General features: G+C 43.4%; 1 protein-coding gene across 4 annotated transcripts in view; it reads left to right on the top strand.

The window, feature by feature from the left end:
- The window catches only part of LOC137649561 (lysophosphatidylserine lipase ABHD12-like), a 239,341-nt gene that overhangs the window by 48,355 nt on the left and 173,486 nt on the right, over nt 1–17,500 (top strand). For all 4 annotated transcript variants that reach the window (XM_068382557.1, XM_068382550.1, XM_068382564.1 and 1 more), the window contains exon 4: nt 3,715–3,814. In XM_068382557.1, coding sequence (XP_068238658.1) covers nt 3,715–3,814 — 100 coding nt within the window. The remainder of the gene's footprint in view (nt 1–3,714; nt 3,815–17,500) is intronic.

Below are 17,500 nucleotides of genomic sequence, written 5' to 3'. Positions count from 1 at the left end.
AGAACATGTAGCAGGTCTTTATTAATTCTATGTGCTTTAAATGCCTTAGGGTTTTCGGAATGGTAAACTAGCAAAGGCTTAATTTTGCAGTCCCCGCTGGCGTTGGCACAAAGCGCAAGAGTCAACCGATCCTTCATTGGCTTATGTCCAGGCATTTTCTTCTCTTCAGCGGTAATGTACGTTCGACTAGGCATCTTTTTCCAAAACAGACCGGTTTCATCACAGTTGAAAACCTGCTGCTCTACGTAACCTTCCTCCGCCACGATGCTTTCGAACTTTTTAACAAAGTCTTTAGCAGCCTTAGTGTCCGAACTCGAAGCTTCTCCATGACGAACAACTGAATGAATCCCGGTCCGTTTCCTAAATTTCTCGAACCAACCTTGAGACGCCTTGAATTCCTCCGTCGTAGGATCGTCTGAACTCTCCCCCGCGTCACCCCAAGAGCGCGCCGCCTTCAAGTCACTGTAGATAGCGCTGGCCTTCTCACAAATGATCGTTTCCGTGATCGTATCGCCAACAATCTCCTTGTCTTTGATCCATATTAACAAAAGTCGTTCCATCTCTTCAAGGGTAGGGCTACGATGTTTGGAAATAATCGTGATCCCCTTCGAAGGTTTCACTGCTTTAATGGCTGACTTCTGTTTTATGATCGTCGAGATCGTAGACATATTCCGGCCATATTGTTTAGCCAGATCGCTAACACGTACACCTCGCTCATGCTTTTCTATGATTTCCTGCTTTAATTCTAATGAAAGCATAGACTTCCTTTTTTTTCTCACCACTGCTACTACTTCCTGAACCGAAACTAAGCTTTTTAGGACCCATGATTACGGAACACAGAAAACAACACGTGAAAAGGCAAGATAAAAAACTGTTAAAACTGAGCGAATAGAGGACAACCACACGATGCGCACGCGATGAGAGGACTGATCAAGGTTACGCTCGATTGGCGTCCCTCCGATGTGCTGCCGTCTAGCGGCGTCAACAACAAACTACGCTGGATGCTTTCGAGAAAATTCCGCGGGTAAGCGTATTGTTTACGTCGTATGTTGGAGCAACAACTAAGTGGTTCAACAGAGAAATAGACAATGCAATAAGAAGTAGAGACAGGAAATATAAATCAATGGGTCCACAGCATTCAGTTCATGAAATTTCCGAGCACAAGAAGTTGAGCCGCAAAGTAGATAAACTTTAGAAAGACCAAGGTCAGTGAAGAGAAAAGAGTGGCTTCAGCTAGTAGAAAACCCAAAAGAATTTTTACATTATGTAAACAGTAGAAAACCAATAAAAAAAATTAGCCCAGTAAGAGACTCGCCAGGTAATCTTATAACAAATGATTTGGAAAAAGCAAACTGATGAATGCACATTTCACAACTGCATTCACTAGGGAAGAATCAATGACCCTTCCCAAACCAGCTATCACATATGAAGGGCCACAACCATTAAATAGAATAACCTTTAAAACAGATGATGTCAAAAAGAAAATAAAAGAACTTAGTAAGTCAAAGGCACCAGGTCCAGATGATATTCATCCAAGAACAAGAACATTTTAGATTAGCAATACCTTACCCTTGGCGTCAATGTTAGGGTCTTTTGTATCTATTTATCTGCATTTAGACTGGTGTTTTGATTTGATACTATGAGATTATAGAACTAGAAGAAGAGATAATCCCACACTTACAAAATGTTTTGAAAGACAGACAACGAAAGAAAGGTACCACAAGGATGGAAACTAGGCAATGTTCCTACAAGCTACAAGAAGGGACCAAAAGAAGAACCTGGCAACTACAGACCTTGCAAAATTTTTGAATCAAATATAGTAGATTCAATAATAGAACATATAGAGAAAAACAATCTTCTGATAGACAGCCAACATGGTTTCAGACAAAAGAGATCATATGTGACAAATCTTTTGGAATTTTTCCACATGTTTAGCATTTATGACAAAGCAGAGCAATAGACATCATATACCTAGACATTCAAAAGGCTTTTGACCAAGTTCTTCATAAAAAGTTAATGATTAAAATGAGTGGACTAGGCATCATTCAAACAGAAAACAGAGGGTTGTAATCAATGGAGAAGCTTCAGAGTGGGCAGTTATTACAAACGGTGTACCTCAAGCATCCGTCCTTGGACCATTGCTATTTCTGATCCACGTTAATATCATAGATTTAGGATTTAACTAGTAGAATGGCCAAATTTGTCTACGATACTAAACTAGGTGTAAATGCTGCGAACTCGGAAGACATAGAAGCCTTAAGAGAGGATCTAATGAAGCTAAGAGAATGGTCCAGAAAATGTCAAATGCCTTTCAACTGTGGGAAATGTAAAGTCATGCACATTGGTTATAGTAACCCACAATCAGATTACTCACTGCTGGGTAATGAAATAGAATGTATGGACCAGGAGGAAGATCTTGTTATTAATATAAGCAAGGATTTGAAGTTCACTAAACAGAGCATAAAAGCTGAAAAGAAAGCACAAAAACTAATAGGTTAATAAAAAGACAATTCAAATGCAGAAACAAAGACACTGTACTACAGTTGTACACATCACTAGTTAGACCCCATCTAGAATACCGAATCTAATTCTGAGCTCCAAGTATTCAGAATGATATAGATAGACTGGAAGTAGTATAAGCTAGGGCCACCAAACTAGTTCCAACACTAAGGCAGTTTGGATATAGGTGGAGCATGGAACGTTTGATTTTGTATGATCTACTAGACGACTAATGGGACAGTTAAGAGGCTTTCAGAATTCTTGAAGGAATAACAAATGTAGATTACAACTATCTATTCACGCTTAGCACAAATCAGAGGTTATGAATACAAACTGGAATTGAAAAGATACAACAGTACTCAATGTGGCAATTTCTTTACATACAAAATAGCAAATACACTGATGTAAACAATAATATAAACAAATTCAAAAATAAGTAAGACAAGATCATATGAACTGTCTAAATGCTTAAACTAAATATCTCTACCAAAGAGCAAACGGAATCTCCGCGGATGTACTCAAATGTCTTTGAAACATCCAAATTCCTTGTACCACATTCTCTCTCTCTCTCTCTCTCTCTCTCTCTCTCTCTCTCTCTCTCTCTCTCTCTCTCTCTCTCTCTCTCTCTCTCTCTCTCTCTCTCTCTCTCTCAGTGATGTGTATGATGATACTGAAATATGCTTAATTGCTCAGCATCTTCTCTTTTCCTTTGATACTTGTAATTGTGCCCTTGTATAGTTTTTGGGTAATATTACACTTGTTGGTTAAGCAAAATGATTTACACTTTTTCCCACATTTTGGTAGAATTTTAGGGATAATGTACCAAGTAGGTAGGACCAGTGGGATATTACATTATATTTGCATTTTTATTTATTTGTAGTTTTCACTACTGCTAAATAAATAGTCAGAGGTGTATATAATCTAGCCTAAGATTATTAAGTTTTCATGTTGATTTGAAATTGTTTTTATTATATAGTACTGTACAGTAGTAAGCTGTACTAGGATAAATTTAAAGTAATTTTTTTTTTTTAAATTACCTATTTGTGATATTTATGTACAAAGTGGGGTTTTATTTCCTGTACCCCTTCCCCATAACATGTGAATGTATATTATGACAAGAAAAAAAAAAAAAGATTAACGTAGTTGCCCTCAGTGTTATTAATTCGTGAAATGGGAAATAATTTTACTTTCATTATGTGTTGTTTCTAATTTCAGTTCAAGGTAACATAGAGTTTGGTAAACCAGAGGATGTTGGTCTTCCTGGAACACGAAATTTTTATATAGAAACTGAGGAAAATGTTTCTGTGGGTGTATGGTAAGTTATTGCTATCTTTTGAGAATGTTCTTTCAAAAGTGGAAATTATTTTATTCATATGACTTCATTTTTATGTAAATTATTAATTATTTTGTAAATTACAGCATTTCATGACAAATGAACTACTGTACAGTACTAAGTTACAAAAACTCACACGAGCACAAATCCTCGTCCTTTTATAGGAGAATGCTTTCAGCAAAGCTTGATATGGTTCTAAAATCTTTATCAACGTGATGGTAGTTATAGCTGGGTGGCCGGAAAGCCCCGCTCACCCAACAAGCCACTTTGCTTTCGGCTGCCCGATAGTAAAGACGTCTGTTTTCACCTTTTGTTTTTACTTTTAGATAATAGTGTTAAGAGTTCATCGTCAGATAGGGATATTTAGAAGGAAGGAAGGTCTTCCCATAGTTTCCAACTAGCTGTGTGACAGTTTTCTGTGTAAACTTGTCAATATTCTCATTCTTGTTTCTTTTAAAGAGCATTCCTGTTTGCTGTATATTCCCATACTTCTGGGAACCGGTTACGACAATGACAATGTATTCATAAGAAGTTTGACAAATTTTAGACACGAATGTTTACTGTCGGAGGTAGGTTTTACAACTGCCGAGTATCAAACTGATGGGTAATGCTCCATCTCTTCAATGTCTTCCCATTATCAGAAAGGTGCCTAGGACATATGACATGTTTGTGCCGTCTCATCGTGGAGTTCCTGTAACCTACGGTAGAGTCTGTTGTTTTAAAGTGCAGAAAATCAATCAGAATAATAAATTATCTGAAATGCTTTAACTTAGAGTTCTTTTAGGTCTGCAATGTCAATGGTTTTAAGAGTAATAGTGACCAGACTTGAGGTGGTATCAGGGTTATACAAAAAAGTAAGAAGATTGAATAATATGGGTAGGTTGTAAAAATATAATTTCATTACATATCAAGAGAATATACATTTTTTACAAAAATATTATTGCAATACTTTGTGATCTCCAGTACCCTCTCCGTAGCCTCATGCACTGGAGTGGGACAATTGATTCTCACTTGGAAAGGATAGATGCCTGTTAGGCATAAATTTATGCATAGGTAGAACTGTTCCCAGCTGTAGGATTTGTTCTACCATCTATACGGTGATGAATAATAATGACATTGCCCAGTGTAGACGGTTTTCAGCTTTGCACATTGACACACTGTTTCTAGAGCAGGAGAGACAAAATTTCTTGAGTATTTGTCATACTGGAGTTGTGTTTTAGCCTTTCACAGGAAATTTCTTGGAGACCACATAGCACATCCCAAAAGTAGGTTTTTTTAAGTGAAAAAATGTGAAAGAGAAAACAGCCATATAGGTAAACTTGTGTTTTTTGGCTCTCCTGGAGACAACCTAAGAAACATGTTACATGTAACGTATCAGAAGGCCAAGAAAACATAGAAATAAAATTCCAACTTTGTCCTGGTGATAGTTATAACTTCTATTTCTTCTGTTTTTGCTGTTCTTTACAAATTTCATGGCACAAAGTCCCCCCTCTTTTGCATAAAGGTATTACTTGAGCAGTGGTGAGGATCTCATGAGGCACCAACTGACTCATTGTGGTTGGTTTGGAAATTAAAAGTGACCAGACCAATATTTGTCGCTTATTTTCAATTTCTTGGGATTCAATATCTTTTTCTTTGAAAATTGTGGTCAACACTTTTTTGGGGGGAATTTAGAGGTTTCTTCATGTTGGCACTGGTGCCAAACATCTCGGTTAGGCGTTTGGACTTCTTGTAACCAAAGTAATCCTATACAGCACTTAATTTTAGTAACTCAAGCATAAAACAATCATTATTGTCTTGCATTCCACAGCTGTCACTTTCTCTATACAAGCTCTCTTTGTTGCGTACCTAAATTAGTCTGACGTGCGTATACCCAGCAATTATGAATGAGATGGGGACACAGTTGATGAGGGGTAATATAATATCGACCATCCTCTTCCCATCAAATTTTGGAGGATTGGAAGTTTTATATGCTGGTAGACGAGGCAGAAGGGACAGATAGTTCAACAGGGGACATGCAACATCTAAACAAGGTAGCAAAAGTAACATCCTTTACCAGTACAAAAGAATTAATAAAGATTAAATACCTGACTAAAGATTCTGGAAGGAATGTTTATTCCTTCCAGAATTTTTAGTCATGTATTTAATCTTTATTACCTCTTGTACTGGTAACGGATATTACTTTTACAACCTTGTCTTGATGTGTGTGTGGATACGATGTACAAGTTTTACTCAAATATTATAAATACTCTGTTTCTTAGAAATATTGTGTATTTCTGTTTATTGCTTATGCACATACACACACACATCATTATATGTATATATATATATATATATATATATATATATATATATATATATATATATATATGTTTATCACAAATTTTAAGTAATTTGTATTTTTCCTAACAGTACTTACCTCGAACTACTTTCTTAGGAGTATCTGGGATCTTCTCCCAAACGACCAGAGATTTGTGTAGTTTACCCTACTCCCGTTTTCTATGCGGGGTAACCTCTGGCGGAGTGATACACGCCATGAGGCGACCCGGGGTCAGAGAGCATGCTTGCTCAGGTCTCGATCTCCAGTAAGTTTTTGACAGATAGGTTACTACCAAGTCCTGTAAGGCACTCGGGGCAGGATGGGCGGGCCATAACCCGAAAGTAGTTTGAGGTAAATACTGTTAGGAAAAATACAAATTACTTAAAATTTGTAATTTGTTCCAACACGGAGTACTTAACTCGAATTACTTTCTTAGGAGACTTATACCTTAGGAGGTGGGAGTGTCCTTCAGGACCTAGAGACCGTGATGAGGAGAGAAAAGGAACCTAGATAGGAGGCTAGGTTCTGCTGATCCCCCAAAGGAAAACATGAGAAAATAGGGAAAACTACTCAAAAAACTAAGTGTCTAAGTAACTCACCTCTGTAAAAATCCTTGGAGATGCATTCTTCTACTGACATTGTATCCCATGGCAGTTAGAGGATTTTAGGGTCATTTCAGGGAAGGTAATAGGGGAAAAGAGGGGTAAAGAAGGAGCCTGTGTCTCTTGGAATTACTGTCCGTGGTTTTCCCGGCGCTACACCTTTAAATCTTTTGGAGCGCGGAAAGGACGGGACCGAGAGAGAATCCGTCCAGGGACCTCCTCGAATAATCCTTTAAGTAGTGAGCTGTGAAGGTTGACTGACTAGACCATGTACCTGCCCTCAGGATTTGGCCCACTGCCATGTTCTTCTCAAAGGCCAACGAAGTTCTTAGTCCTCTAATGTCGTGGGGTCTAGGCATACCCGGAAGAGGAACCCCTGCACTACTGTAGGCTCTCATGATCACCTGCCGTAGCCAGAAGGAGATCGTATTTTTGGAGACTGGCTTCTTTACCAGTCCCGAGGAGACGAACAGACTCTTGGTTTCGGGGCGAAGTTTGGCCGTCCTCTTGAGGTACTTACGTACCGCCCTGACTGGACACAGAAGCAAGTCCCTCGGGTTGTCCGAACGAGGGGTAGCTGGCACTGAGAATCCTTCAAACTTGGGGTCCCAAACAGCTGGATTCTGAGTCTTGGCTACGGAGGGTAAGAATCTGAAAGTAGCTTCTTGCCATCCCTTCGAGTGTGAGACCTCGTAAGACAGCCCATGAATCTCGCCTACTTGTTTTGCTGATGCCAGAGCTAACAGAAAGACCGTCTTGAGGGTGAGCTCCTTGTCCAAGATGTCCTTGAGGGGCTTGAAGGGAGGTTCCGAAAGCATCTTCAGTACTCTAGCCACATCCCACTGGGGCACTCTAGCGGCCTGGGGGGGGAGCACGACTGCTCGAAGCTTTTGATGAGCATCGAGATATGTCTGGAGGCCCCTAAGTCGATGCCCTTCAGGAGGAAGACTTGTCCCAGGGCTGCCCGGACTCCTTTGATGGCTGGGATGGAAGTGCCCACTTCATCCCTAAGATAGACCAGGAAGTCTGCTATCTCAGGAATGGAGGCCTCCAACGGCCTGATGTTCTTCGAGGAGCACCACTTAGTGAAGGTAGCCCACTTCGCCTGGTATACCGTGACTGACGAACATCTCAGGTACCCTGACATTCTCGATGCCGTCCTCAATGAATATCCTTCCTTCCTCAGGAGACGCTCGATAACCTCCACGCGTGAAGGCGGAGGAACCGAGGGTTTTCGTGGAACCTTTGGAAGTGAGGCTGCCGGAGAAGGTCTGGTCTGTCCGGAAGAGGCCAAGGTGGAATGCGCGCCAGTTCCTTTAGATCCGCGAACCACGCTCTCTCCGGCCACCAGGGTGCTACCAAAGTCATCCACAGGTTGTCCCCCCGTTTTACCCTGTTGAGGACCTGTCTGAGCATCCCGAAGGGAGGGAAGGCATAAACGTCGAGGTTGTCCCAAGGGTGTTGGAAAGCGTCGTCGAACGCTGCTGCTGGATCTGGCACAGGAGAACAAAACATGGGGAGCTGTGCGTTCAGCCTCGTGGCGAAGAGGTCCATCACCGGCTAGCCCCAATTTCAGAATGAGGGACTTGGCCACTTCTGGGTGCAGGGACCACTCGGACCCTACCACTTGACCCATCCTGCTGAGGCCGTTGGCCAGGACGTTTCTCTTCCCCGGAATGAACCTGGCTGAGATTTTGATTTGCTCTACTTCGGCCCATTCTAGGAACTCTATCGTGAGACTACATAGTTCCTTCGACTTCAGTCCTCCTTGCTTCTTCACGTAGGCCACCACCGTGGTGTTGTCGCACATCAGCGCCACGGTGTTTCCCCGGAGCAGATGGACAAACTCTAGACACGCCCTTTGTACTGCCATCATCTCTAGCACGTTTATGTGCAGGCCCATCTCTGCATTTTCCCATTTTCCTTTTGCTGTGTTGTCGAGGAGATGGGCACCCCAACCCTCCTTGGACGCGTCTGTGAACAGAAGCATCTCCGGAGGGTTGGCTTCGAAGGGCATTCCCTTGAGGGTGTTCGATCTGACGTACCACCACTCCAGGACTTCCTTCTTGTGCGGGGAGTCCCCCTGGTTCCAGAGCTCCTTCAGGTTCCACTGCACTCCCCTGAGTGTGAGCCTCCCCTGGGGGACTAACTTCTCCAATGACACGAGGTGGCCTATCAGTCTTTGCCAGTCCTTGGCTCTCCTGGGCTGGCCCGACAGGAAGGGCCAGAGTATCTGTTCCAGGTTGTCCAGTCTCTCCGCGGAGGGGAAGGCTCTCGTCAACCGGGAGTCTAAGACCATTCCGAGGTAGGTCATCCTGGTGGAGGGTATCAGTTGGGACTTTTGCAGGTTGATGATGATACCCAAGACGTTGCAGAACTGTAGGAGCTTCGTGCCTTGCTCCCTCAGTACTTCCTCTGAGGCTGAAAGCAACAACCAGTCGTCTAGGTACCGAATCAGGCGGATGCCCTGTTCGTGTGCCCAGGCTGAGACTGTTGCGAAGATCCTCGTGAAGACCTGAGGAGCTGTCGACAATCCGAAGCAGAAAGTCTTGAACTGCAACGTTTGAGTACCCCATTTCACCCTTAGGTATTTCCTGCTGGAGGGATGGACAGGGACCTGGAAGTAGGCGTCCTTGAGGTGTATGGATATCATGAAGTCCTCCTCCCTCAAGGCCACTAGGACCGACTTCGGAGTGTCCATCTTGAAGTCGGTCTTGCACACGAATTTGTTGAGGGCTAAGAGGTCTATGACCGATCTCCAGCCCCCTGTTGCTTTCTCCACCAGGAAGAGCCTGCTGTAGAACCCTGGACCTGGGTTCTTGACTGGCTCTACTGCACCTTTCGCCAGCATTGCCGAGACTTCTTCCTGCAACGCTGCTACTCTCAAGGGGTCCTTGGGTGCCAACCACTCCACCTGTTGATCTGGGATCAGAGGTGGGGGGTCCGCTAGGAAGGGCAGCCTGTACCCCTCCTTTAGTACAGCTACTGTTCATGGATCCGCTCCGTGGTCCCGCCATGCTTGCCAAGATTGTTTAAGGCAACTCCCCACCTGAGGCGTCGGCAGGAGTAGGGGCCCTCTCTTCCTACCTCCTTCGAGAGGCGCGGCCTGAACGCCCTCTCCTGGAGCCCGAATAGGAAGGCCTGAAGGCTGACTGCGAAGCCGGAGCTCCTCTACGGGGGGTCTGCGAAGACTGGGGCCAGGCCGTAGTCAGGGCGTCCCTTCTGGGTTGGCTAGGTGAAGCTCGGGGAGGGAGAGAGACGTCGGAAGATGGTCTTCTATGGGCAGGTCTTCTTGTTGGAGGGGGTCTGGGCTCTCCTGCATCCTTCAGTTTCCAGACCCTCTCTACCATCTCCTCCACCACCTGCAGAGGGAACACTGACTCACCCCACAGGGGTAAGTTCCTAATGGCCCTCGCTTCCCTGTCCGGAAGCCTCCTGACCAATTTGCTGAGAACTGTGTCCCTCTTTCGAATAACCCAATTGGCCGCCTGTGAGAGGGATTGGTAGGACAGGAACTTGAGGGCCTTACCCCCTAAGCTAATCAGCTCCTTCAGCAAAATCTGGTTCTCTGGAACCGAGAGGTCGTGCGAGGCCTGGAAGCCCACCAGGGTACAGGCCCACCAATCTAGCCACGACGAGACGTAGACCAGGTTCATGGCCAAATCCTCCATCATGGAGGTCTCCAACGGGGAGAAGCAAACTGGGGCGGCGGTCGCTCTCTCTTCTGCGGTCCCCTGACTTAGGATGGCGACTGCGGGTTCTACTGTACGGGGACCCGCACGGCGCCCTTCAGGGAGGTAGAACCGCTTCTGGGTCTTGAGACCCTGGAGGAGCTTGGAGGCGCTCTGACTCTTGGGGGTGTCCGCATGGCTGGCCCCACTCTTGTCAATATGAACCTTGCCCAGCCTAACGTCTCTCGCCAGAGGAAGAGCCAGTGAGGGCCTCTGCTGCACGGGGGTATCGACCAATCTGCTGAGGCCCGAGAGCCAGTCTTCGTCTGTGACGGGCTTCGGCTCGTCCAGCCTGTGATGCCGTCTGATGAGAGCTATCACCTTCCTGTATTCTGAGACCTCGGCCGCTGAGCCCTCCGCGCCGTCTCCTAGGCCCTCCGTCGAATGTTCCTCTGCCTGAAAAGGGGCACCCCCGACGGTGGGTGCCACTTGTGGAGGAGGCATCTTCTTGTCGCGGCATACCCTCGGCGGTTCTGGAAGGAGGACGGGCATCGCTGCTGGGACGGAGGCCTCCGTCCTGGACTTGTCTCTCCCCACGGGGAACAGGCTACTGCAGGCTTCCTCGTCGCTGCTGGATTCCTCTCGCGTTCCTGCCGGCATGTCGAAGACTTGGAGGCTGGGACACGGCTGCCAGACCGAAGGCGCGACTCTCTCCGCTGGGCTGATGGAACCGGAACCTTCGCGGACTTATGCCTGTCTCCTGGGGCCTGAAGTGGGGACTCCCTTCGACGCTCAGACCTGCTGCAGGGAACTTACTTTGCTGTGGGAGAACGAGCCCTAGGGAGCCAGCAAGGGGTACCCGGAACTGCTGAAGCTCTCAGGAGGTGGCTGTGCGGGATGGCGACATGCACCCATTTCTCTCTAGGGAAGCGGCTTCTTCTATACTTCCTCCTGGGGGATCTAGCGTGCCTCCTGGTGTGGCGAGATCTTGAGTGGGAACGGGAACGGGACCTCCTCCTGCCGGACCTGTCTCGTCTTCTCCTTTGGTCCCTCAGAGCTCCATCCTCCAAGGAGTAAGAGTATGACTCGAACAAGGAGCCCGAAGACCTGTATGACCGCACCAAAGGTTCCGAGTCGTCCCGCGTCGCTGGTGGTTCCACATGTCGATCCGTAGGTGAAGGCTCCAGGAAGACGGGAGGGAGCGTTGCTGAAGGCGCTGGGGGAGAGCGAGGTAACTTCTTGCTGGGGAACCAGGTCTCGAACTCTTCCTCCAGCCTCATGGGCGACTTGAAGGGCATCCTCGGCGGCGCCCACGCCAGGGGATCCGACGGCGGCGAGTCCTCCTTCTTGGCGTCTCTCCCGGCTGTAGACGTACCTGAAAAACGGGCCCATGAAGCGGGGGAAGAGGCACTATAAAATGTTTTCTTAGCCTTATTCATACATTTTTCTAAGAAATATTTGGGATAACAAAGATCTGTTGCAATTTTTTCTGCATCGTTGTTTAGAGGAACATGTGATCCCCAAAACGTTACTCCCAGCTCGACTAAGAAAGGATATTGACCACCCATTTAGTGATTTTAGTGTTCTATCCCTGAAGAAACATCTGGAAACTACAAGAAGGTCAGAACAACAATTATTCAAGCAGTTACGCAAGACTAAATTTGATTTTATGCGTAATGTTCCTCTTGACTGGAGAACACCCGTATTGAACGTGATCTACTCCCGACTTAGAGAGAAATTACAAGTTTTAAGTGTTCATTTGGAAAATAAATTGAATAGACTAATACAGGCTAGTGATTGGAACAAGAATTTTCAAGAAAATTGTGTTATAAATTTGTCTGATAAACCAGTATCAAGTGAAGTAAAAAAGGCCTTGGGGTATGGTTTATCATTCGCAGTAAATAAAAAACCTAATAGTGTAGATATTGCCTCTGCCTTTGTAAAATTGGAAAAAACTAAGAAAATTCCCCAGTGCAACATCGACATTGCTAAAGGGCTTATTTATTCGGTGATGGGATATGCAAACACCTGCAATTTCCCTAAACGGTTTTTAACAGCCTTAAAATCGTTGAAAAATGACTGTGAATTACATATTACGAAAGCAGACAAATCTAATGTATTAGTTATTATGAACAAAACAACTTACTTAGAAAAGATGTATGTACTTTTATCTGATGTTTCCACTTACATAAAATTAAGAGTTAATCCCTTAGACGAGGTCATCAAAGATTTTAATAAAAACTTAAAATCTATCTTAAAACAAGAAAAATCCTTAATTAATGCCTTTATCTCTACTGGTCCGTCTTTGCCTTATTTATATGGTTTAATTAAAACCCATAAAACAGGATATCCAATCAGACCAATTATCATGCTACAGGTTCTATTAACTATAAATTATCCAAATATTTAGTCAAATTACTTTCCCCGATCTTAGGATCTATTTCAACCTCTCATATAAAATATTCTGTTGATCTTTGCGAAAAATTACAAAAAGTTAACCTTACGTCTAGACATAGATTAGTAAGTTTTGATGTAACTTCATTGTTTACCAAAGTGCCGGTTGATGACTTATTGGATTTCCTGTCGGGTATTTTAGATGCTTATGATTTACCTTTATCAACCCATACTATTATTGAGCTCATTTGTTTGTGCATTAAAAAGTGTAAATTTAGTTTTAATGGAGACTTCTATGAACAAGTTTTTGATATGGCTATGGGTAATCCTTTGTCCCCACTTTTATCCAACATATACAGTATATGGAATTTTTTGAATCTAGATTAATTCCTTCAGTGTGGTCTTCCCAAATTGTGTGGTATCGATATGTTGATGATGTTCTAGGTATTATAGAAAGAAAATTTTAATCTTGAGGGCTTTGTTTCAATCATTAATTCATTAGTACCATCAATAAAATTCACTATAGAAAATGAAGAAAATAACCGTATCCCATTTTTAGACGTTTTAATAGTTAGAGAAACAGATAAATTTAAGTTTTCCATATATAGAAAGCCTACAAATAATTTTTCATATGTACATTTTTACTCCGGTCACTAAAAATATAAAGCATTCAGTTTTTTCCTCCATGTACCTAAGGGCATTGAGAATTTGTAGCCCAGATTACATTGAGGAGGAGTTCACTAAAATAGAAAAAATTGCAACAGATCTTTGTTATCCCAAATATTTCTTAGAAAAATGTATGAATAAGGCTAAGAAAACATTTTATAGTGTCCAATTAGAGAGAAAGGAAACAATTAATAATATGCTTTGTTTGCCATTTCATGTTTGTTTTTTAGATGTTATACCCCTTTTGAAAAAACTAGACATTGCTGTAGTGTTTAAATATAATTGTACATTAAAAAACATGTTAATTAAGAATAGTTCTGGAAATGATGATAATGTAATATATAGCATTCCTTGTTCAGAGTGTAACCTATTTTATGTTGGCCAAACATCAAAAAGTATACCAGTCAGATTAAAACAACATCAGGTGGCCGTCTCCAGGGGTTCTCTTAATAATGCCTTGGCCTCCCACTGGTTAGGGTCAAGTCACAGAATTGGTGGTCAAAGACGGAAAAATTAATCCATGTAAATGACTATTTCCAAAGGAATATTGTTGAATCATTTTTAATCTCCTGTACTCAAGGTAGAAATTTGAATCTAAGCCCAGGTCTGTTTTCCGTTAATCCAGTATTATCCTTTTATCTAAAATCTGACTTCTCCGGAATTATTAAGAAACTGACAGCTGTTGGATCCCCTTCTCCAGTATAAATACGATGTCTTTGTATATGTATTTTCATTGCTGAGTTTGATAATGTCCTGAGTGGATGAAAGTACTAACTCCAATCAAGTCTTTTTCATTTTTCCTTTCGTGGCTATAATACATATATATATATATATATATATATATATATATATATATATATATATATATATATATATATATATATATATATATATATCCATGTAAATCCATGTAAATGACTATTTCCAAAGGAATATTGTTGAATCATTTTTAATCTCCTGTACTCAAGGTAGAAATTTGAATCTAAGCCCAGGTCTGTTTTCCGTTAATCCAGTATTATCCTTTTATCTAAAATCTGACTTCTCCGGAATTATTAAGAAACTGACAGCTGTTGGATCCCCTTCTCCAGTATAAATACGATGTCTTTGTATATGTATTCTCATTGCTGAGTTTGATAATGTCCTGAATGGATGAAAGTACTAACTCCAATCAAGTCTTTTTCATTTTTCCTTTCGTGGCTATAATACATATATATATATATATATATATATATATATATATATATATATATATATATATATATATATATATATATATATATACACAGTATATATATACATATATATATATATATACAGTATATATATATATACAGTATATATATATATATATATATATATATATATATATATATATATATATATATATATATATATATATATATATATATATATATATAATTTGTTCCAACACGGAGTACTTACCTCAAACTACTTTCTTAGGTGTATCTGGGATCTCCTCCAAACCGACCAGATATATATATATATATATATATATATATATATATATATATATATATATATATATATATATATATATATATATATATATATATGGATAAATATCAACACAACATCGTGTTCAAATAGAAATAAATTTCTACCTCATACTTGGGATCGAACGCTAGCCCCTTCTAATGAAAGGCCAGGTCGAAACCAACCATGTCACGAGAGCCCATAAAAGAAATTGGAACCTGACGCTAACAGCTGTCCGAGGATTTACCTGGCGAGACATCAGTCTCTTACCAGCGAGTTTTACCCAATTTCCCGGGCCACCACGTGACACAATTGGTAGTAATTCATTCAAATAACCCCTAATGAGTCAATATGGATAAATATCAACACAACATCGTGTTCAAATAGAAATAAATTTCTACCTCATACTTGGGATCGAACGCTAGCCCCTTCTAATGAAAGGCCAGGTCGAAACCAACCATGTCACGAGAGCCCATAAAAGAAATTGGAACCTGACGCTAACAGCTGTCCGAGGATTTACCTGGCGAGACATCAGTCTCTTACCAGCGAGTTTTACCCAATTTCCCGGGCCACCACGTGACACAATTGGTAGTAATTCATTCAAATTACCCCTAATGAGTCAATATGGATAAATATCAACACAACATCGTGTCCCCGCAGAAGATAGTCCCGATGTTCCCTTCCTCCAAGGACACTCTCCTCTGGTGGTCCGAGAGGAGACACACGTTGAAGGGAATCCTGTTCGGCTCCCCTCCTTTGGAGATGCTGCTCTTCACGGACGCATCAAAGGAGGGGTGAGGAGCTCATCTCCTCGAGGAAACAGCAGAGGGGAAATGGTCAGTGGAGGAAAAGACCCGGCACATCAATCTTCTGGAGCTCATGGCAGTACAGAGAGCATTGGTAAAATTCGCCCGTCTCCTCCGAGGGAACTCGGTGGCACTCATGTGCGACCACGCCACGGTGGTGGCGTACATCAAGAAGCAGGGAGGCTTAAGGTCGAGGGAGTTGTGCGATCTCACCGCTCAGATCTTAGAATGGGCTGAAATGAACCACATTCTGCTAACGGCCAGGTTCATCCCCGGAAAAAGGAACGTCTTGGCAGACGGACTGAGCAGGACAAGCCAAGTGGTAGGGTCAGAATGGTCCCTTCACCCCCAAGTGGCACAGGAAGTACTCCGACGTTGCGGCTCCCCAGTGATAGACATGTTCGCCACAAGACAATGCAAAGCTCCCCATATTCTGCTCCCCGGTCCCAGACCCAACAGCAGCCATCGAGGACGCCTTCCAGCACCCTTGGGACAACCTCGACGTCTACGCCTTTCCCCCCTTCGGGATCATCAGCCAGGTTCTCAACAGGCTAAGACAGTCCAATTCCACAAAGATGACTTTGGTAGCGCCCTGGTGGTTGGAGAGAGATTGGTTCACGGATCTGCAGGACCTGGCCACTCTTCCTCCTTGGCCCTTACTGGCAAGAGAAGAGCTGCTAAGTCAGCCTCACTTCCGAAGGGTACATGAAAACCCACAGGGGCTGAGGCTACACGCGTGGAGGTTATCAAGTGCCTGTTAAGGAAGGAAGGCTTCTCGGACAATACTGCGGACAGACTGTCGGGCTATCTGCGGAAGTCCTCATGCGTTGTGTACTAGGGGAAATGGGCAACATTTGTCAAATGGTGTGCCATTCAGAATCTGCGGCCCTTATACGCTTCGGTCCACAATATCGCAGACCTCCTAGTGCACTTGAGGGACGACCTAGGAGTCTCCATCCCAGCCATCAATGGAGTTCGGGCGGCACTGGGCCAGGTTTTCCAGCTCAAGGGCATTAACCTGGTGACCTCGCGCCACATCTGCATGCTCATCAGGAGTTTTGAGCAGTCTTGTGACCCCCGCTCCTCGAGGGTTCCCCAGTGGGATTTAGCCAAGGTCCTCAGGGCCCTCTTGAGGCCCCCTTTCGAACCACTCAAAGATATTCTGGACAGGGAACTCGCCCTCAAAGCCGCCTTCTTGCTAGTGTTGGCCTCGGCTAAACGAGTGAGCAAGCTCCACGGACTATCCTTCGAGGTCTCCCACTTGAAAGGTTGGAAAGACATGACTTTTAAGCTCTTGCCAGAGTTCGTGGCAAAAACCCAGGACCCGGCAATTGCGGATCCTAGGTTTGAGGAATTCTTCATTCCAGCAATTCCGCGTTCGGACAACCCAGAAGACCTGCTCTTGTGCCCCGTAAGGACGATCAGGAAATACCTCAGCAGAACAGCGAAACTCAGACCAGCTGTGAAGAGTTTGTTTGTTTCCACAGGTACAGTCAAGAAGGCAGTTTCCAAGAACACTATATCCTTCTGGTTGCGACAGGTTATAAAAAGGTCTTATGAGAGTGAGGGCTCTACGGTTCTTGGTACCCCGAGACCCCATGATATTAAAGGTCTTGGTACCTCCTTGGCCTTTGACACTAACATGGCAGTAGGTCAGATCTTACGGGCAGGCACTTGGGCTAGGCAGTCCACCTTCACGGCCCATTACCTCAAGG

Source organism: Palaemon carinicauda, chromosome 1, assembly GCF_036898095.1.
Source record: "Palaemon carinicauda isolate YSFRI2023 chromosome 1, ASM3689809v2, whole genome shotgun sequence".
Taxonomy (NCBI): domain Eukaryota; kingdom Metazoa; phylum Arthropoda; class Malacostraca; order Decapoda; family Palaemonidae; genus Palaemon; species Palaemon carinicauda.
The sequence above is the reverse complement of the archived record's forward strand: the minus strand, read 5'-3'. Positions and strand labels throughout refer to the sequence as shown.